Source organism: Pseudophryne corroboree, chromosome 1, assembly GCF_028390025.1.
Source record: "Pseudophryne corroboree isolate aPseCor3 chromosome 1, aPseCor3.hap2, whole genome shotgun sequence".
NCBI lineage: Eukaryota > Metazoa > Chordata > Amphibia > Anura > Myobatrachidae > Pseudophryne > Pseudophryne corroboree.
In genome coordinates this window covers 833138886-833160330 of record NC_086444.1, presented here as the reverse complement: position 1 = coordinate 833160330, position 21445 = coordinate 833138886, and the positions used below count along the sequence as shown (strand labels likewise).

The window sequence follows — 21445 nt, the reverse complement described above, 5'->3', positions numbered from 1 at the left end:
CTTATTTGCGACTTGACAATAATACAATGCTTGCTGAACTCAATCAGTTTCTCACCCAATATTAGAAGTAAGCAGCCAGCAGCTGCTGTTGTGTAAGCAAAACTCAACGTGCCTGGCAGTCTGTGTGGTGATGTGCTAACGGCAGTCTCGCTTGTAATTTAGCACCTCTATCCTCTTACACAGGGAACAATACAGAATTTTAGTTAGATATTTAAGCCCCTCTACCTGTCCACCCTAATTTAAAATTGCACTGCAGTTCCTCTACAGAAACCAATGTATCTTTTAAACAATATAAAACATTTAAGGGGCCTACACACGGTGTGCTATGCACCTGCGATTTAAAGCAAATGGTTTGAATCGCATCGAATATGGTGCATATCGCACTGTGTGTCCAGGGCTTGCGATGCCGATGCACCGTCCTGCCACGTTGGTATCGCAAGCACACATCTCGTGCATGCATGCCAGATGTGATCAGATCGCAAGCAAACACGGTGCATATCGCACCGCGTGTACAGAAAAGCCTTGCGATCCCGATTTACGTCACCCAAGCCACTCCCTAAACCCTCCTCTTTTCACACTGCGCAGAGGAAGGGAAGGAAGCCATCAAGCAGCAGCCGGAGCCATGAGTTTTTGATAAGTATTAAAAACCACTGACCACCAATTTTTTTTACTTATAATGGCTGCCGCTATTTATCCCCTGTGAAAAAAATGCCACCCACACTCCTGTAGTACCAACCCACTATTTAAATAAGCTTTTTTTTTTCTTTAGCATGGTACAAAATGTACATGGTTCAGGTCGCACCGTGTGTATATGCAATATCGGCTCCCGGGACTTTAAAGGGAAATCGCATGGTACAAATCTCACCGTGTGTAGGTCCCTATGCTTATGCATGTTACTATACATATAACGAGATTGGGTATTTAAATTAAGAAAAAAAAAGGGCACAAACCATTCCCTGCCATGGAGGTGGTGGTCCCATGTTATGAAACTCTCTCACGTAATCGTTGTAGGACTGAAAGAAAAGAACACTTTATTAAGGCTAACACACATAAGACTGTTCAAAGGGGGCTATTCAAATGTTTGTTATTTAGTTAATTAAAGGGCGCTATTCAATCGTTCTGGGCGCCCTAGAATTATAGTGTCCAGTTAGACAGGGTTCAGCTGCATAAAGCAGCAAAACCCGTAATGGGTGCGTCGGGGAAAAGTCCTGTTTGGTCACCCAAACAGCTGGCTTTTCAGATATTTCAGCGCACAGCTCAAGAGGTATGAGCTGAAATGTGACTGCGGCTAATGGGCATCTGACCGTAGCAACATTTGAATAGCCCCCATAGGGCACATACAAAGACTCAATGTGTGTGGGGACTGGTTTGATTTAAATGATTATTTGTGTTGTCCATGTACATTCTTGCCTTTAAAAGTGTAAATATGTGATAGGATTTAAGGCTAGTAAAAAACTACGGAATTTATTTGGGATACTGGAGCAACGGGGTATGAAGGTTCAAACAGGAGTATGGGCACGCTAAAAAGAACAAAGCCTAACCTCCTCCCTCCACTATGCAGTGTGCCTACAGTTATTTTACTAAAAAATCCCAACAAAACAGGAGATGAAAAAAAAAAATATCCACCTACAAGAACCTGAACTTGAGATGTAGAATGCAATGAGTTGGACCTGACCTTTAAAAGAACCCCACCACAACCGCCAAATGCAAACAAAATAAATAAGTGTTATTCACTCCAGAGTAGAATGTCTAATCAAAATCTGCATTCTAGCCTCAAGCAGTAACTCAAACCATAAAAATCCATTAGCATTAGGAGTCACGGCTGCAAAAGTAACACCATTAAAGCCTGAAATATAACACGACAGACCTGCTGCAATCTTCAGAACGTCATGTACAATGATGTTCTTGGTAAGTCACAAAAAGGTTGTAGAAACACCATTAACACCCTTTCCTTTTTACCTTGTTTAGTATCTGTGAAAGTGTTGCTACCAAAGGAAAAATTAAAATTAGATTACAACTCCATGGGACAGACAAGGAGTCTACCAAAAAATCCTTTGGATCCTTTGTACTCGGTAGCTGATGATTCACCCATGGTAGAACAAGGTCTGGGATTGTCACACGGACATGGAGAGATAGGTTGAGAATATGTCTTGATTAATAGGTCATCCAATTCAGGAATGTATGTCACCCCTAGGGGATCCGGTATGAAGATCGACACTGTCTAGGTCAACCACTATAGGTCAACAGTCACTAGGACGACAGGGTTGGAAGATCGACAGGGTTTCTAGGTCAACAGGCCGACATGAGTTTTCCACTTTTTCTTTTTTTTTTACTTTCATACTTAACGATCCACGTGGACTACGATTGGAACGGTAATCCCGAAGCATGGCGAGCTAAGCGAGCCATGCGAGTGGACACGGTGCACTAATTGGGGTTCCTGGTCACTCTATGAAGAAAACTACACCAAAAAAAAAAAAAAAAAAAAGAACTCATGTTGACCTTTTGACCTGTCGACATAGCACATGTCGACCTAGACACCCTGTCAACCTAGTGACTGTCGACCTAAACATTGTCGACCTAGACACTGTCGATCTAATGATCCACACCCACCCCTAGGGACCATAACACCCCTATAGCTGCCATGCAGATGTAGCCATGCTCATCTTTCCTGCGATGCAGCATGCTGCAACACAACTTGCTGCATGGCATGCAGGAATTAATGAAGCTTGCCAGGTGTTGGAAAACTTATTGGGCTCTAGAAGGAAATCGGGCAGCCTAGGATACACCTACGGGGTTTTCCTTCTTACCCCCAAAAGAATACAAAAGTCAAGGGATGGTGGTGTACCTTGGGCGCCTAACCTTTCAGTGGACTTATAGCAGGGTCAAAACAATGGTCACCTCACACTACAAATATCTGTGTGGGTGTGATTTTGTTGAACTGATAACACAGGATAATAATAAAATTGACACATTATTTAATACAGAGTTACATAAAACAACTAAAAGCGTACCAATAAGGTAAGCTAGGAGCCGCAGGTGTTAAAATGGGGCAGGGTGGTCAAAACTTCACCCTGCTCTGGCCCCTAAGCTTATCTGTGGATCGATGTCCCCGGATGGATGATAATCCTTGTGTAATGTTGTTCAAACAAAGCTGAAAACGTACCGGTAGGGTAGTTGAGGAGCTGCAGGTGTTTATGAAAAGCAGGGTGGTCCAGACTTCACCCTGCTCTGGCTCCCAAGTTTACCACGGGTCGATGTCAGATGAAGGAGCAGTCAGAGTTCTTTCTTTGGTCCAGTAACTGAAGAACAGGTAGCCAGGTAGCCAACGCGTTTCGAGATGTACAATCTCTTCCTCAGGGCTTGGTGGTTACTTTCCTCTTCAGATTCGGCTTTTAAAGATGGTGGGAAATAAGTTCCTGGTCAAAAGGTCACTGAGACCGGAAGTGCTTGAATAAAATCTCAAAATGGTTTATATACACTAAATTGCCCCATGTTAATGCAGTGGCAATACTTGTGAGGATATGTATCATAAAAGTGGGTGAAGATAATGTATTAAACCTAATAATGTATGGTAAAGTGACCGGAAGTGAGTAGCGACCGGAATTCATAACCGGAAGTGACGCGGCGGGACAATCGGCCGCAGACAGAGTAATTAAAGGAATAAACTAAAATACATATGGGTGCTGAGGCCATGCTGGGTGAGTTTTAACATTCGAAGTGAGGTACTGGAGTGCATACAGTGGGGGATGCAGGCACTGATAAATTTGCGAATGCCGTGACCGGAAGTGACGCTAGGTTATGCGTGTCACTGACCGGAAGTGACATCGCGGAGGTTGTAAAACGATGGTGATCCTATTATGGACCAGTGAGGTTTAATAGAAATCCTGTGGGAATGCTTTTAAAGATTATAATGCTGGGTAGGACAATATCCAGTTGAAAGGACTATGGTAAACGTTTCGGTTTTTATACCATAATAAACGTTTGGGATGAGATCTCGTCATTTCCGGTATAAAAACACAAACGTTTATTATGGTATAAAAACCGAAACGTTTACCATAGTCCTTTCAACTGGATATTGTTCTACCCAGCATTATAATCTTTAAAAGCATTCCCACAGGATTTCTATTAAACCTCACTGGTCCATAATAGGATCACCATCGTCTTACAACCTCCGCGATGTCACTTCCGGTCAGTGACTCGCATAACCTAGCGTCACTTCCGGTCACGGCAATCGCAAATTTATCAGTGCCTGCATCCCCCACTGTATGCACTCCAGTACCTCACTTCGAATGTTAAAACTCGCCCAGCATGGCCTTAGCACCCATATGTATTTTAGTTTATTCCTTTAATTACTCTGTCTGCGGCCGATTGTCCCGCCGCGTCACTTCCGGTTATGAATTCCGGCGCTACTCACTTCCGGTCACTTTACCATACATTATTAGGTTAATACATTATCTTCACCCACTTTTATGATACATATCCTTACAAGTATTGCCACTGCATTAACATGGGGCAATTTAGTGTATATAAACCATTTTGAGATTTTATTCAAGCACTTCCGGTCTCAGTGACCTTTTGACCTGGAACTCATTTCCCACCATCTTTAAAAGCCGAATCTGAAGAGGAAAGTAACCACCAAGCCCTGAGGAAGAGATTGTACATCTCGAAACGCGTTGGCTACCTGGCTACCTGTTCTTCAGTTACTGGACCAAAGAAAGAACTCCGACTGCTCATTCATCCGACATCGACCCGTGGTAAACTTGGGAGCCAGAGCAGGGTGAAGTCTGTACCACCCTGCTTTTCATAAACACCTGCGGCTCCTCAACTACCCTACCGGTACGTTTTCAGCTTTGTTTGAACAACATTACACAAGGATTATCATCCATCCGGGGACATCGATCCACAGATAAGCTTAGGGGCCAGAGCAGGGTGAAGTTTTGACCACCCTGCCCCATTTTAACACCTGCGGCTCCTAGCTTACCTTATTGGTACGCTTTTAGTTGTTTTATGTAACTCTGTATTAAATGTGTTAATTTTATTATTATCCTGTGTGTTATCAGTTCAACAAAATCACACCCACACAGATATTTGTAGTGTGAGGTGACCATTGTTTTGACCCTGCTATAAGTCCACTGAAAGGTTAGGCGCCCAATGTACACCACCATCCCTTGACTTTAGGAATTAATGAAGCGATCGCCGGCTGTGAATAGTCTCAGCCTGGCACGCCATGCAGCATGCCACATCGCAGTAAGATGAGGATTGTTGCATCTGTAAGGGCCATGATCTAGAATGCAAATCTAAGACAATAACATACTCATTCCACTCCAAGCAGTTTAGGACACGCCTCAGAGACTCCATCTAGAACCTGCCCAACCAGATTTGGATATTAAAAGGATTTCAAGTTCAATATAGGCCAAAAATATCTGTCTGGTATTAGCACAGATAAAACATTTGAACATAATTCCAACTGCTCTTCCAGGAACATAATTATTACACCAAAGGACAAAGATTAAATTGACACCTTCAGAGTAAGGTCTCCAGGAAGAACAATGGTGAAACACTGTCCTGGTGGACTTCATAACACTAATCTACGATTCCACTCAATCACGTATCTAAAACGGAAATAAATGACTGATCTCAGAACAGAAGTATACAGCCATCTACCACAGATGTTCCTGGGTAAACAGACTGCCTGTCATGCTATTTTTCTGAAGGTTTCAGGAACTATGAACGGGATCTTTAATGCCCGTCACCTTACTGATAATGTTATACAGGTTCAAGGTTTAACAATACATTACCCACAAAATAGAAGAGACTCAAGAGTTCCCTTTCCAGATATATTGTGCCACGACCATTGGAGCTGAAATCCTAGACCCAATTAGTCCACTATCGAGAACATAATTGCCCAAATAATCGGATGCCTCCTGGATATGATCAAACAATGTCAAAAACACAGACCTTGGATTCCAGAGTGCAGAAAACTAATCTAACCACTCAATGCAAAGATGGGTCAAAAAAATGCTTTACAGAAATTAAAATGGCTGTAAAACTCCTCTGTGCCATCTTCAAGTACTGGGAATTTGAATAGTTGTGATCTATGACCAGCACCCTATATGAGAATATAATTTTCAGCATCCTCCAGAGGTCCACCATAGTAAGGATAAAAGACCTGTATGCTGCGTGAAACTCCTTGTCAGGATTGGTCCACATCTCACAAAAGCACAAATATAAGTCTTCTATGAGAGGAAGGAAAACAAAACATTTCTTCTTACTCAAAAAAAAAAAAACATGTTTAGCGTAAGGGGGCAGATGTATCATGCCTGGAGAAGGCATAAAAAAATGATTAAGCGCTGATAAGTGCAAGGTTATAACACACCAGCCAATAAGCTCATAACTGTCAATTTACATATTGGAGCTGATTGGCTGGTGCGTTACCACCTTACACTCATCCCAGCTTTATCACTTCCAGATGACCTCTCTAGGCTTAATACATCTGCCCCAAGTTTCTGCAGTTATGAATAGCAAAGGGGCTGTGGTTTGGCCCACACAGTTGAGCATCCAGCCTCACAGGGGAGTCCTCAAGGATAGACTCAGTGACGACGAAACATCAGCTGCCTCCCCAAAGGAAATCACAGCCTGATCCCTCAAAGATTTCTAGCAATTACAGCTGTAGAGGTAGATTCTATATGGCTCACACGCTGCACATCAGGTGTCCACATCAGAATGTTCACTAGGCAATTGTTCTGATACTCAAGCAAAAGAAGACCGGGACAACTACCTATATTTCAGTAGTGCTTAGTGAGGAGCTACTAGAGTGTCTAGCACGCACCAGATCCCATACTCAAAAGCTTTGCACTACTCCATCTATGCAAGCCCCTTCTGCAACTTAAAAAAAGCCTTTCTTCCCCAGTAGGAAGAAGAGGTGTCACTTATCTTAGTCATGTACAGTACCAGTCACATAATTCTATGCCTCATGAGAATAGTGTCCGCATCATTCCCAGCCAAATCTCCTTACCCTAGGCAGTCACTTACAGATTGGCAGGTGCCGAACATCAACATCATGGCCTGCGTGTTGCACTACACAAGAGTGCTATATAACCCACTGCTGAGTCAAAAGTCTGCAACAGATTTTACTTTATCATAGGCAGCACAGGGCCAATAGATACATGATTCCATAAGATTTTAGAACAGACAAATACCTTAAAGACTTGGGCAGTTAAGCTGGGTACACACTATGCGATGTGTACCCAGCAACATCGGCAGTGACGGGACCCTGCGGGCAGCGACGGAGCGGGCCATACTGCGTTCATTAACATGACCCTTGCTAACAACATCTCCCGTCGGCCCTGCATGTAGGGCAGACGGAGGATGCAAGTGCGTATAGTCAGTGGGTACACACTAGCCAATGTGCCCGATGTCATCTAGTGTATACCAAGCTTTAGAGTCCACAATAAAACTCCTGCCCGATACTCTATCCTCATGGCTCCAGTGTTCCCAAGTAACCAATACAGACTAGACATTTTGCCACTAAACAATGTCAAAGTGACTGTAATCGACCACTTAGATTGAACTTACTCCATTTAAAAATACATCTCTCCGAACTCCTGTAAATCTTCTGTGGAAGAAAGGGAAAAAATTAGACCATATATTCTATTTCACTCAGGATAAGTTTTGATAAAAATAACTACCTACCTATCCACTTCTTGGAAACGAGGATCCTTGACAAAACCTGTTTAGATAAAAACATTTCAAGTCTGAATGTAGATAAACATTCTACATTATTTTAGCATGTGTAGTATTTTGAGTAGAATAATGTGTGATTTAGTATCTTTTTAGAATTAGTACCTTAGGTTTACAGAAATCAAATCAGAGGTTACATTCAGTTTAACAGCATTATTCACAGACCATTTGTAAATGAAAATAAATAAATACCCCTTTGAGTATAGTAAACCCCTATCAAATCTGTGTCAATGTGTCAGTAAAGAAAAAGAAAGCCAGTATTATATCATCTAGACTTCAAAGTTCTAAAACAGGATTGGTTTAACCTTATGTGAAGATATAGCTCATTTAACAAAAAACGGTGTTAACAAGTACAACCAATTAATCATTAAACTGAACAAACCGCTTTAGCAGATACACAGTAACAAATCATTTTTGGTGCTTTTGATTATTACATTGGATTTCAAGGCTTTGCTTCTGTACAGCCCTCTTAAACTTCAGCCACACCAGTATCAATGAGGCTGAGGTTTGGACTTTGACTTCCATGATACAAATTTTCTTTTTCAGTTAGTTAGGATCAGTGTCTTGTTAAATCATCTAATGTCAGCAATGCTTCAGTTACTGACAGATGAGATCGCATTTTCCGCAAACATTTTTGAAAAAGTGTTAAGGGGTGATGCAATATTTGCAAAGCATTTGTAACTGCAAAGCATCTTTTTGCTACTTTGTAATTTTTCAAAACATCTTCAGATCTGATTTTTGGATTTATTTGCTAGCCCAATATCTTGAGTCTTGAGAGGATTCACAATAGTCTACGTTCCCTATACGTAAAACTCACAGAAGAACAAAAAGCTTGTTTGAAAACAGCCTTATAAGGCTACAGTGATGAGTACCAGGCTTAATGTACGCTTCTTGGATGGACAAACAAAGTAAATATTGTTACAGGATGGTTTTATAAAATTTTAGAACTTAAGCTGGGTGCACACTAAACGATATGCTCCATTAGTGATCTAGTCAGTGTTTGCCCTTGAACTCCTGGGCAAAAGACATAGAACAAAAACATTGAATGAAATCGCCAGCTATATCGTTCCGTGACATCATCCTGCTACAGCCCCGAACAACTGAGTTTCTGACAATATCGTCAGATTGACCTGTATGTTCAGACGATAGGCAATTTCTTAAACGACCCACGGGAGCACGCATCGTTAATATTGGGGGTACACATTGGACGATTATCGTAACGGTGTGTCATCTAGTGTGTACCCAGCTTTACATAACCTATTTCAAATAGGGACACACCAATGCAACAAGTATTACATAGCAAGTTTGTTTACAATGTAAAACCACAAAATATTTTGAAAATAAAATTTTCAGCACAAACCGAAAGCAGCAATGTGTTGTAGAATTTGCTTTTGTATCGAATTGAGTAATACAGTTAAAATGGCAAATTCGCTTATAGTAAAATATTAACCTGGTCGCTGGTGAAACTCAGGGGGATAATCAATTCTTGGTTTCTTTCTGTTGTTATGAATATCATAATCTTCTGGTCGACGCCTACACAAATTAAATGTGAAAATTAAATAGAAAGCTATGTTAAGTTATTTTAGTGTTTCTTAATGTACATACCTGTAAAAATCTGTGGTACCCCTTCATAAAGCCAGATACATGTCTGATGTTGTAGCTTCCAACACAGGCTACTACAAATAACTGCGCTTCATGCTCACAAAACTCTTTAGAAGGGACTAACAATGCATCACCCGCAATTAATGCACACTTATCTACAATCGTAGGCTGCCTGCATATAGGAATTTACTCAGTTAATTAGGATATTCTACAATACATAGGTACTAAATGACAAAAAATAAAACCGTGCTATCAGTATTTGTCCAGAGCCTTCGCCATCTCTTCATACTTTGATAACCAATCCTCTGTAAAATCAGTAAGATTCTAAGAGTGTGCAGCAACTTATTTTAACCCAAAGAACCAAATTCTATTGACATCACAGTTGTAGACCTTCAGAGTTCATAAGTCACAAATATTACTGATTTTAAGAAAGGGTATTTAACGTTAGCTAAAAACTAAGTTGAAGAAGTATATTTACACAAGGCTTACTAATGGCGAAAACTAAAAATATTGTTGTTGCACTTATTTACATTAGACTATTTTTATCTGGTCACTGATACGGCACTATGCTCTTAACAAAACAAGGGATAAGCTTAATACAAGAGTGCTTTTTAAATGATCACAATAAACAGTCTACATTTACATTAAAGTGATGCACTTTAAAACTAACAATTAAATTACTTTAGTAATAGATTGAGTTGTCAAGTTGTTGAAAAAAAAGTCTAATGGGCATTACCAGAAAATTGTCTGTACTACATGTAAACATTTCCATATGTAGACAGAAGACTTAAATCAATAGTTGAAAACCTGTTATACCAAGGATTAAAAGTTGCTCAAAGAGCCAATAAATATAAAGTCTTGACCAACATTTTGTTGCTTAAATTATTAAAATTGCTAGGTGAAACCTTATATTCTGAGCAAGAAGCATAGCAGTTGCACATAAAGCAAAAAAAAATTAAAGCTGGTGTAAAGAGGGAACATACCGCTTTCTTGTAGAGTGCATTTATGACCGGTATAATATATAGCAACAGTTCATATAGAAGTCCACTAACGATTTTAAGCTGTAAGCCGCACATATACAAGGCGGACCTGAGAAGGTGTAGTAGTGCTGTTACAATATATTTTGCAGTCCATTGCAAAAGTGGAGTAAAAAAAAACACTTGTTAATGCACATAGGGGTAAAGGAAACCTCAGCTTACAACTTCTTTGTGCTCAGTCCACATAAAGCGAAAAAAAAAGGGGGGAAAAGTAAAAGAACTGAAATAGGGGGCTCTGCCAGGTTTCCTCCTACCTAATCGGTGGTGTCCTTTAGGATGAAATAGGGACACTGGAGTTGGCTCTCTACCTACCACCGAAATACCCAAAGTTGCACCCCTTCAAACCAACATATCCAGTCTTTAGGAGAAACCTGTAAGCTTTATCTTTATGCAATTAGCCTAAATAGGGGAGGGGTGATTGGCTGAAGGGCTTTTAAGCATCAGTTCTTTGAAAGCCTTCTCCAATTTTGAAACCAAGTTACACCCTCTTTTTCCTGGTACATGGTGTTAAGTTCATAAAGCAGTGAGAATTAACCATGTCGATCCACTACAACATATAGTCCACAGGTACTGCCAGCATCTGGAAGGGATGTACAGACACAGCAACAGCCACACTTTCTGGTTTGTTGCCGGGTCTCCAAGTGCAACTTGCTCCCCTTTCCACAGAACCTAAAACGGTTTCAGGAGCTCAGCAAGATGTATTCACTGTGATATTACTTATAGATCACATTTTGTGCAATCTGCTTCTAAAACACATCATGGCAAAGCCATATGGAAATAGTCCCAACAAGGCTCCTCTTGAAAACAAAGCAACATTTTTAAGCTTTATCTCCTCAAGAGGAGGTGGCATCTTCTGCAACACCATTATTGATCCATTATAAAAGTCCCATATCTGATAGGGGATATCCAGGGTTACACCTGAAAGAAAAGGCTTTTAACAAGAAATTAACATACTTTCTTTCTGCAAGTAGATTTAATTCCTCAAACTTGTTTCTGCCTACACATTCAGCAAGACTGCTGCTTTATTCCTCTGAACGTAAAACAAATCTAGTCTATACTAGTCTAAATAGCTGCTCTCCATGACTTAGTGGTAACCTCCCCTGCTGGGTCTTGAGACTCGCAATGCAACATGAGGTTGGGGGAGAATGGGATGGGGGGACAGAAGGAATGGGACCAAAGTGAAATCCTCAATGAAGCCACAAACTCTTCCATGCAGCTTGATGTGAGGATTTTGGCTCTTCATCACTGGCAGCGAAAAACGTGTGCTGTGTTGTCCGTCAGGTTACTCCAGCACAAGTGCCTACTATCAGTCCAAAGAACGTTTCTAACCTTCCCACTTCTCGTGTTGCCTCTCGGCGTGAGGGACGACCTCGCGAACGGGGTTGTGAATGCATTCTTCTCTTGTGCCTCATTTTATGAATGACTTGATACAAGTCAATGCTTTCATCCGTTGGAAACAAAAGGCAAAGCTGTGTCCCGCAATCCAGTTCAATTTCCTGAAAATTGTCAACAATTATAGCTAAATTAAAAACAAAGAACTTTATTTAATACAGAAGGGGAGAGTGAATTAGGAGAGGATTCTCTTATGTAACTCTAAGGCACAGGTTCCCAACAATAGTCCCCAGGGCACACTAAAAATTCAGGTTTTAAAAGAAGGCCATAATTGGGGCACAGATCACTTAATACCCCAGTTATTTTGAATTAACCATCTGTGCTCAAGTATGAATATCACTAAAACCTGGACAGTTAGTGTGCCTTGGGGACAGAGGTTGGGAAACACTGCTCTAAGGAGTGGTGCAAGGAAAAACTAGATATGTTACTGGTCACGTCGTGTCATTATGAAAGGCACATTGCGGCCACTGCTGCTAACTGAACCCGCACCCAAATGTGAAATCTATTCAGTTTACCCTTGCGAAGCAATGTATACACAGAGGGGATTTAAAAAAAAAAAAAAAAAAAAAAAAAAAGTGAAGAAAAATCACTTACTATTTAATAATAAAAATAAATAAATCTGAATGTAACTCCCCAAAACAGGCCTTTTTTTCCTATCTTCACAGAGGGGTAGGTACTAGGGAAGGGGGAAGCACAGATAAAACACAATTTTAAAGTGTGTGAGCAGCTGCCGAGATGTGAATGAAAATTTACATACAAATCTTAAGTGACCGCCACATCTGGGCTAGTAGCACTAGTGAACAATTATCTAACCTGACCATCGCGTCCAATCTTCACTGGTTTATGTTCATTCCATGGATTCGTTAGGTGAGCAGATTTCGTAAATGGGAGTTCACGTCTATTCAAAGAAAAGTAATAACGTTAAGTAAAATGAAAACCCCAAAAATGCACAGTTCATGTGTAATCCATTGTTTATAGTTATTACAAGGCCAAAAATAAAGGAAAAACCATGTCTCACTCCAAGGTACTATATCAGTCATTTTCAACCTTTTTCAACTCGCAGCACACTGCACAAGGTTTTAAAATTGCTAAGGCACACCATCAGTCCCCCAGGGGGCAAAAATAAATAAATAAAACAAACCCATTGGCCACTATATATATATATATATATACACACACATATATATATATATACACATATATATATATATATATAAAAATCACGCAAGCCCCCACACAACACAAAAATATAATATATTGGAACACTCACGTAAAAAATAAAAACCAAATTAGCACCCACATAAAAAAAAAAAACAATCACACTGTCCCCCATAGAACACAAAAATAACACACATTTGCCCTTAGATTAACACAGTACAGTGCAGAGTCAGTACCAGGTTAATCTGCTTGCAGAACACAGGAGAGACCTTAGGCCAATACTAATCGTTTTCAGTATGGCATGCCCCAGGGTGCTCTCATGTGAACACCATACGAGTCACTGTCCAGCTGCCATCATGTGTTGCGATTACCTAAAGGATAAAAAAAATGGGCAGACTAGATGGGCCAAGTGGTTCTTATCTGCCGTCAAATTCTATGTTTCTATGTGCTCCAAGGGAGCTAGTGCACACAGTATATCAGCAGGACACCTGAGCAGCTCTTCAACTTGTTCCCTATGACCAGTCTTCTCTAAATCCTTTAACAGTCTGAACGCCACGAGCAATGAGCCCTTGAAATCAGGACTGACAACGACACAATCATTGTGAGAGGGAGCAACAGCAGCCGCCATCAACCAATGACGATTAGCGGATGAAAGGAAAAGGAGGGGCCAGCGACCAGATCCGGACCCACTGACATCAGAGAGGGGAGGTCTTATATGCCCAGGATACAGACATAGGACTGGAGCACAATGAGACCAGTGCTGCCCAAAATTAATAATTGAACCGGCAGTGGCAGCTATGTACTGGCACAGGAATCTCTAGCTCCGGCGGCATACTTGAGAACTGCTCATGGCACAACAGTGTGCCATGGCACAGTGGTTGAGAAATACTGCAATATATTAAAAAAAAAAAAAAAAAAAAAAGAGGTCTGAGATCTGAAGTGGTGGGCAGGTGGGCTTAGAGGGGGATGGAGGAGTGTTCTAGTTTGGTAACTATTTAGAGCTTGCTCCTTGCAATTTTCTCTAAACACAGTCTAGCAGTTTCCAGAGATGGGATGGTAGAGGAATAAAGAGCACTCAAACTGTAATTATCATTACTGGAAAGATGCCTATAGATTTCTTATGCCTTACTAACAAAAACAAAAAAAAATAAAAAAAATAGGATTTTAATTACCTACCAGTAAATCCTTTTCTCTATCGTCCTAGTGGATGCTGGGGTTCCTGAAAGGACCATGGGGAATAGCGGCTCCGCAGGAGACAGGGCACAAAAAGTAAAGCTTTACGATCAGGTGGTGTGTACTGGCTCCTCCCCCTATGACCCTCCTCCAAGCCTCAGTTAGATTTTTGTGCCCGGCCGAGAAGGGTGCAATCTAGGTGGCTCTCCTAAAGAGCTGCTTAGAAAAGTTTAGCTTAGGTTTTTTATTTTACAGTGAGTCCTGCTGGCAACAGGATCACTGCAACGAGGGACTTAGGGGAGAAGAAGTGAACTCACCTGCGTGCAGGATGGATTGGCTTCTTTGGCTACTGGACATTAGCTCCAGAGGGACGATCACAGGTACAGCCTGGATGGTCACCGGAGCCTCGCCGCCGGCCCCCTTGCAGATGCTGAAACGAGAAGAAGGTCCAGAATCGGCGGCAGAAGACTCCTCAGTCTTCTTAAGGTAGCGCACAGCACTGCAGCTGTGCGCCATTTCCTCTCAGCACACTTCACACGGCAGTCACTGAGGATGCAGGGCGCTGGGAGGGGGGCGCCCTGGGAGGCAATGTAAACCTATTTTTTGGCAAAAAATACCTCACATATAGCCTCCGGGGGCTATATGGAGATATTTAACCCCTGCCAGAATCCGTTAAAGAGCGGGAGACGAGCCCGCCGAAAAAGGGGCGGGGCCTATCTCCTCAGCACACAGCGCCATTTTCCTCACACAGCTCCGCTGGTCAGGAAGGCTCCCAGGCTCTCCCCTGCACTGCACTACAGAAACAGGGTAAAACAAGAGAGGGGGGGCAAAATTGTGGCAAAAATATATATATTAAAGCAGCTATACAGGGAGCACTTATTATAAGGCTATCCCTGTCATATATAGCGCTTTTGGTGTGTGCTGGCAAACTCTCCCTCTGTCTCCCCAAAGGGCTAGTGGGGTCCTGTCTTCTTTAAGAGCATTCCCTGTGTGTCTGCTGTGTGTCGGTACGTGTGTGTCGACATGTATGAGGACGATATTGGTGTGGAGGCGGAGCAATTGCCAAATATGGGGATGTCACCCCCTAGGGAGTCGACACCAGAATGGATGCCTTTATTTATGGAATTACGGGATAGTGTCAACACGCTAAAGCAGTCGTTTGACGACATGAGACGGCCGGACAATCAATTAGCACCTGTCCAGGCGCCTCAAACACCGTCAGGGGCTGTAAAACGCCCGTTACCTCAGTCGGTCGACACGGACCCAGACACAGGCACTGATTCCAGTGGCGACGGTGACGAATCAACCGTATTTTCCAGTAGGGCCACACGTTATATGATTTTGGCAATGAAGGAGGCGTTACATATTGCTGATACTACAGGTACCACAAAACAGGGTATTATGTGGGGTGTGAAAAAACTACCTATAGTTTTTCCTGAATCAGATGAATTAAATGAGGTGTGTGATGAAGCGTGGGTTGCCCCCGATAAAAAACTGCTAATTTCAAAGAAGTTATTGGCTTTATACCCTTTCCCGCCAGAGGTTAGGGCGCGCTGGGAAACACCTCCTAGGGTGGACAAGGCGCTCACACGCTTATCAAAACAAGTGGCGTTACCCTCTCCTGAGACGGCCGCACTTAAAGATCCAGCAGATAGGAGGATGGAAAATATCCAAAAAAGTATATACACACATACAGGTGTTATACTACGACCAGCTATAGCGACAGCCTGGATGTGCAGTGCTGGGGTAGCTTGGTCAGAGTCCCTGATTGAAAATATTGATACCCTGGATAGGGACAATGTTTTACTGTCTTTAGAGCAAATAAAGGATGCATTTCTTTATATGCGTGATGCACAGAGGGATATTTGCACACTGGCATCACGGGTAAGTGCTATGTCCATTTCGGCCAGAAGAAGTTTATGGACGCGACAGTGGTCAGGTGATGCGGACTCAAAACGGCATATGGAAGTTTTGCCGTATAAAGGGGAGGAGTTATTTGGTGTTGGTCTATCGGATTTGGTGGCCACGGCTACAGCCGGGAAATCCACCTTTTTACCTCAAGTCACTCCCCAACAGAAAAAGACACCGACTTTTCAACCGAAGCCCTTTCGTTCCTTTAAAAACAAGAGAGCAAAGGGATATTCATATCTGCCACGAGGCAGAGGAAGGGGGAAGAGACTGCAACAGGCAGCTCCTTCCCAGGAACAGAAGCCCTCCCCCGCTTCTACAAAAGCCTCAGCATGACGCTGGGGCTTCCCAAGCGGACTCGGGGGCGGTGGGCGGTCGTCTCAAGAATTTCAGCGCGCAGTGGGCTCACTCGCAGGTAGATCCCTGGATCCTGCAGATAATATCTCAGGGGTACAGGTTGGAACTAGAGACGGATCCACCTCGCCGTTTCCTGAAGTCTGCTTTACCAACGTCCCCCTCCGACAGGGTGACGGTCTTGGAAGCCATTCACAAGCTGTACTCTCAGCAGGTGATTGTCAAGGTACCTCTTTTACAACAAGGAAAGGGGTATTATTCCACTCTATTTGTGGTACCGAAGCCGGATGGCTCGGTAAGACCTATTCTAAATCTGAAATCCTTGAACCTGTACATAAAAAAGTTCAAGTTCAAGATGGAGTCACTCAGAGCAGTGATAGCGAACCTGGAAGAAGGGGACTTTATGGTATCCTTGGACATCAAGGATGCGTATCTCCACGTTCCAATTTACCCCTCACACCAGGGGTACCTCAGGTTCGTCGTACAGAACTGTCACTATCAGTTTCAGACGCTGCCGTTTGGATTGTCCACGGCACCTCGGGTCTTTACCAAGGTAATGGCCGAGATGATGATTCTTCTTAGAAGAAAAGGCGTATTAATTATCCCATACTTGGACGATCTCCTAATAAGGGCAAGGTCCAGAGAACAGCTAGAGATGGGATTAGCACTGTCTCAAGAAGTGCTAAAGCAGCACGGGTGGATTCTGAATATTCCAAAATCCCAGTTAATTCCGACAACACGTCTGCTTTTCCTAGGGATGATTCTGGACACGGTTCAGAAAAAGGTTTTTCTCCCGGAGGAAAAAGCCAAGGAGTTATCCGAACTTGTCAGGAACCTCCTAAAACCAGGAAAGGTGTCTGTACATCAATGCACAAGAGTCCTGGGAAAAATGGTGGCTTCTTACGAAGCAATTCCATTCGGCAGATTCCACGCAAGAATTTTCCAGAGGGATCTGCTGGACAAATGGTCAGGGTCGCATCTTCAGATGCACCAGCGGATAACCCTGTCTCCAAGGACAAGGGTATCTCTTCTGTGGTGGTTGCAGAGTGCTCATCTATTGGAGGGCCGCAGATTCGGCATACAGGATTGGATCCTGGTGACCACGGACGCCAGCCTGAGAGGCTGGGGAGCAGTCACACAAGGAAGAAACTTCCAGGGCGTGTGGTCGAGCCTGGAAACGTCTCTTCACATAAACATTCTGGAACTAAGAGCAATCTACAATGCTCTAAGCCAGGCAGAACCTCTGCTTCAAGGAAAACCGGTGTTGATCCAGTCGGACAACATCACGGCAGTCGCCCATGTAAACAGACAGGGCGGCACAAGAAGCAGGAGTGCAATGGCAGAAGCTGCAAGGATTCTTCGCTGGGCAGAGAATCATGTGATAGCACTGTCAGCAGTGTTCATCCCGGGAGTGGACAACTGGGAAGCAGACTTCCTCAGCAGACACGACCTTCACCCGGGAGAGTGGGGACTTCATCCAGAAGTTTTCCACATGCTTGTAACCCGTTGGGAAAGACCAATGGTGGACATGATGGCGTCTCGCCTCAACAAAAAACTGGACAGGTATTGCGCCAGGTCAAGAGACCCGCAGGCAATAGCTGTGGACGCGCTGGTAACGCCTTGGGTGTACCAGTCGGTGTATGTGTTTCCTCCTCTGCCTCTCATACCAAAAGTATTGAGAATTATACGGCAAAGAGGCGTAAGAACGATACTAGTGGTTCCGGATTGGCCAAGAAGGACTTGGTACCCGGAACTTCAAGAGATGATCACGGAGGATCCGTGGCCTCTACCTCTGAGAAGGGACTTGCTTCAGCAGGGTCCCTGTCTGTTTCAAGACTTACCGCGGCTGCGTTTGACGGCATGGCGGTTGAACGCCGGATCCTAAAGGAAAAAGGCATGCCGGAAGAAGTCATTCCTACCTTGATTAAAGCAAGGAAGGAAGTAACCGCGCAACATTATCACCGCATTTGGCGAAAATATGTTGCGTGGTGCGAGGATCGGAGTGCTCCGACGGAGGAATTTCAACTGGGTCGATTCCTACATTTCCTGCAATCAGGATTGTCTATGGGTCTCAAATTGGGATCTATTAAGGTTCAAATTTCGGCCCTGTCGATTTTCTTCCAGAAAGAATTGGCTTCAGTTCCTGAAGTCCAGACCTTTGTTAAGGGAGTACTGCATATACAGCCCCCTGTGGTGCCTCCAGTGGCACCGTGGGATCTCAATGTTGTTTTGGACTTTCTCAAATCTCATTGGTTTGAACCACTAAAAAATGTGGATTTGAAATATCTCACATGGAAAGTGACCATGCTACTAGCCCTGGCTTCGGCCAGGAGAGTGTCAGAACTGGCAGCTTTATCTTACAAAAGCCCATATCTGATTTTCCATTCAGACAGGGCAGAACTGCGGACTCGTCCACATTTTCTCCCTAAGGTGGTGTCAGCATTTCATCTGAACCAGCCTATTGTAGTGCCTGCGGCTACAAGCGACTTGGAGGACTCCAAGTTGTTGGACGTTGTCAGAGCTTTAAAAATATACATTTCAAGGACAGCTGGAGTCAGGAAATCTGACTCACTGTTTATACTATATGCTCCCAACAAGTTGGGCGCTCCTGCGTCTAAGCAGACTATTGCTCGCTGGATTTGTAGTACGATTCAGCTTGCACATTCTGTGGCAGGCCTGCCACAGCCAAAATCGGTAAAAGCCCACTCCACAAGGAAGGTGGGTTCTTCTTGGGCGGCTGCCCGAGGGGTCTCGGCATTACAACTCTGCCGAGCGGCTACGTGGTCGGGGGAGAACACGTTTGTAAAATTCTACAAATTTGATACCCTGGCTAAGGAGGACCTGGAGTTCTCTCATTCGGTGCTGCAGAGTCATCCGCACTCTCCCGCCCGTTTGGGAGCTTTGGTATAATCCCCATGGTCCTTTCAGGAACCCCAGCATCCACTAGGACGATAGAGAAAATAAGAATTTACTTACCGATAATTCTATTTCTCGGAGTCCGTAGTGGATGCTGGGCGCCCATCCCAAGTGCGGATTATCTGCAATAATTGTACATAGTTATTGTTACCTAAATCGGGTTATTGTTGTAGGGAGCCATCTTTCAGAGGCTCCTCTGTTATCATACTGTTAACTGGGTTTAGATCACAGGTTGTACGGTGTGATTGGTGTGGCTGGTATGAGTCTTACCCGGGATTCATAAATCCTTCCTTATTGTGTACGCTCGTCCGGGCACAGTATCCTAACTGAGGCTTGGAGGAGGGTCATAGGGGGAGGAGCCAGTACACACCACCTGATGGTAAAGCTTTACTTTTTGTGCCCTGTCTCCTGCGGAGCCGCTATTCCCCATGGTCCTTTCAGGAACCCCAGCATCCACTACGGACTCCGAGAAATAGAATTATCGGTAAGTAAATTCTTATTTTCTCATAGTCCGTACAGGATACTTGGGTCATTTAGTACCATGGGGTATAGACGGTTCCACTAGGAGCCATAGGCACTTTAATAATTTGATAGTGTGGGCTGGCTCCTCCCTCTATGCCCCTCTTACCAGACTCAGTTCTAGGAAACTGTGCCCGAGGAGACGGACATACTTTGAGAGAAGGATAGATAAGGATAGTGGTGAGATTCCGAACCAGCACACACAGAACAAGAGGAAAGCCAAGTTAACCAAACTTGAAACAGGAACAGCAACGGTTGAATCAACATTACTTAAAGTAACAGTGAGAACGAAGCACTGGGCGGGCGCCCAGTATCCTCTACGGACTACGAGAAAAGGATTTACCAGTAGGTAATTAAAAATAAGATTTTACTCACCGGTAAATCTATTTCTCGTAGTCCGTAGTGGATGCTGGGAACTCCGTAAGGACCATGGGGAATAGCGGCTCCGCATGAGACTGGGCACAACTAAAGAAAGCTTTAGGACTACCTGGTGTGCACTGGCTCCTCCCTCTATGACCCTCCTCCAGACCTCAGTTAGGATACTGTGCCCGGAAGAGCTGACACATTAAGGAAAGGATTTTGAATCCCGGGTAAGACTCATACCAGCCACACCAATCACACCGTATAACTCGTGATACTATACCCAGTTAACAGTATGAAATATAACGGAGCCTCTCAACAGATGGCTCAACAATAACCCTTTAGTTAAACAATAACTATATACAAGTATTGCAGACAATCCGCACTTGGGACGGGCGCCCAGCATCCACTACGGACTACGAGAAATAGATTTACCGGTGAGTAAAATCTTATTTTCTCTGACGTCCTAGTGGATGCTGGGAACTCCGTAAGGACCATGGGGATTATACCAAAGCTCCCAAACGGGCGGGAGAGTGCGGATGACTCTGCAGCACCGAATGAGCGAACTCTAGGTCCTCCTCAGCCAGGGTATCAAACCTGTAGAATTTACAAATGTGTTTGACCCCGACCAAGTAGCTGCTCGGCAAAGTTGTAAAGCCGAGACCCCTCGGGCAGCCGCCCAAGAAGAGCCCACCTTCCTCGTGTAATGGGCTTTTACAGATTTAGGATGCGGCAGTCCAGCCGCAGAATGTGCAAGTTGAATCGTGCTACAGATCCAGCGAGCAATAGTCTGCTTTGAAGTAGGCGCACCCAACTTGTTGGGCGCATGTAGGATAAATAGAGTCAGTCTTTCTGACTCCAGCTGTCCTGGAAACATAGATTTTTAGGGCCCGGACTACGTCCAGCAACTTGGAGTCCTCCAAGTCACGAGTAGCCGCAGGCACCACAATAGGCTGGTTCAAATGAAACGCTGAAACCACCTTTGGGAGAAATTGGGGACGAGTCCTCAATTCCGCCCTATCCATATGGAAAATCAGATAAGGGCTTTTACAAGACAAAGCCGCCAATTCTGACACGCCTGGCCGAAGCCAAGGCCAACAGCATGACCACTTTCCACGTGAGATATTTTAGTTCCATGGTTTTAAGTGGTTCAAACCAATGCGACTTTAGGAAATCCAACACCACGTTGAGATCCCAAGGTGCCACAAAAGGGGGCTGAATATATGCAGCACTCCCTTAACAAATGTCTGAACTTCAGGTAGTGAAGCCAGTTCTTTTTGGAAGAA

The 21445-nt window shown here is 43.7% G+C and overlaps 1 protein-coding gene across 4 annotated transcripts in view; it reads right to left on the bottom strand.

Moving 5' to 3' along the window:
• Nucleotides 1-21445, bottom strand: part of YTHDC1 (YTH N6-methyladenosine RNA binding protein C1) — a 243666-nt gene that overhangs the window by 15047 nt on the left and 207174 nt on the right. For 3 of the 4 annotated variants that reach the window (XM_063919840.1, XM_063919844.1, XM_063919846.1), the window contains 6 exons: nt 12585-12669; nt 11709-11875; nt 9191-9273; nt 7693-7729; nt 7576-7615; nt 951-1013 (listed from right to left, as the gene is read on the bottom strand). In XM_063919840.1, coding sequence (XP_063775910.1) covers nt 951-1013; nt 7576-7615; nt 7693-7729; nt 9191-9273; nt 11709-11875; nt 12585-12669 — 475 coding nt within the window. The remainder of the gene's footprint in view (nt 1-950; nt 1014-7575; nt 7616-7692; nt 7730-9190; nt 9274-11708; nt 11876-12584; nt 12670-21445) is intronic. The other variant, XM_063919842.1, reaches the window with a different exon arrangement.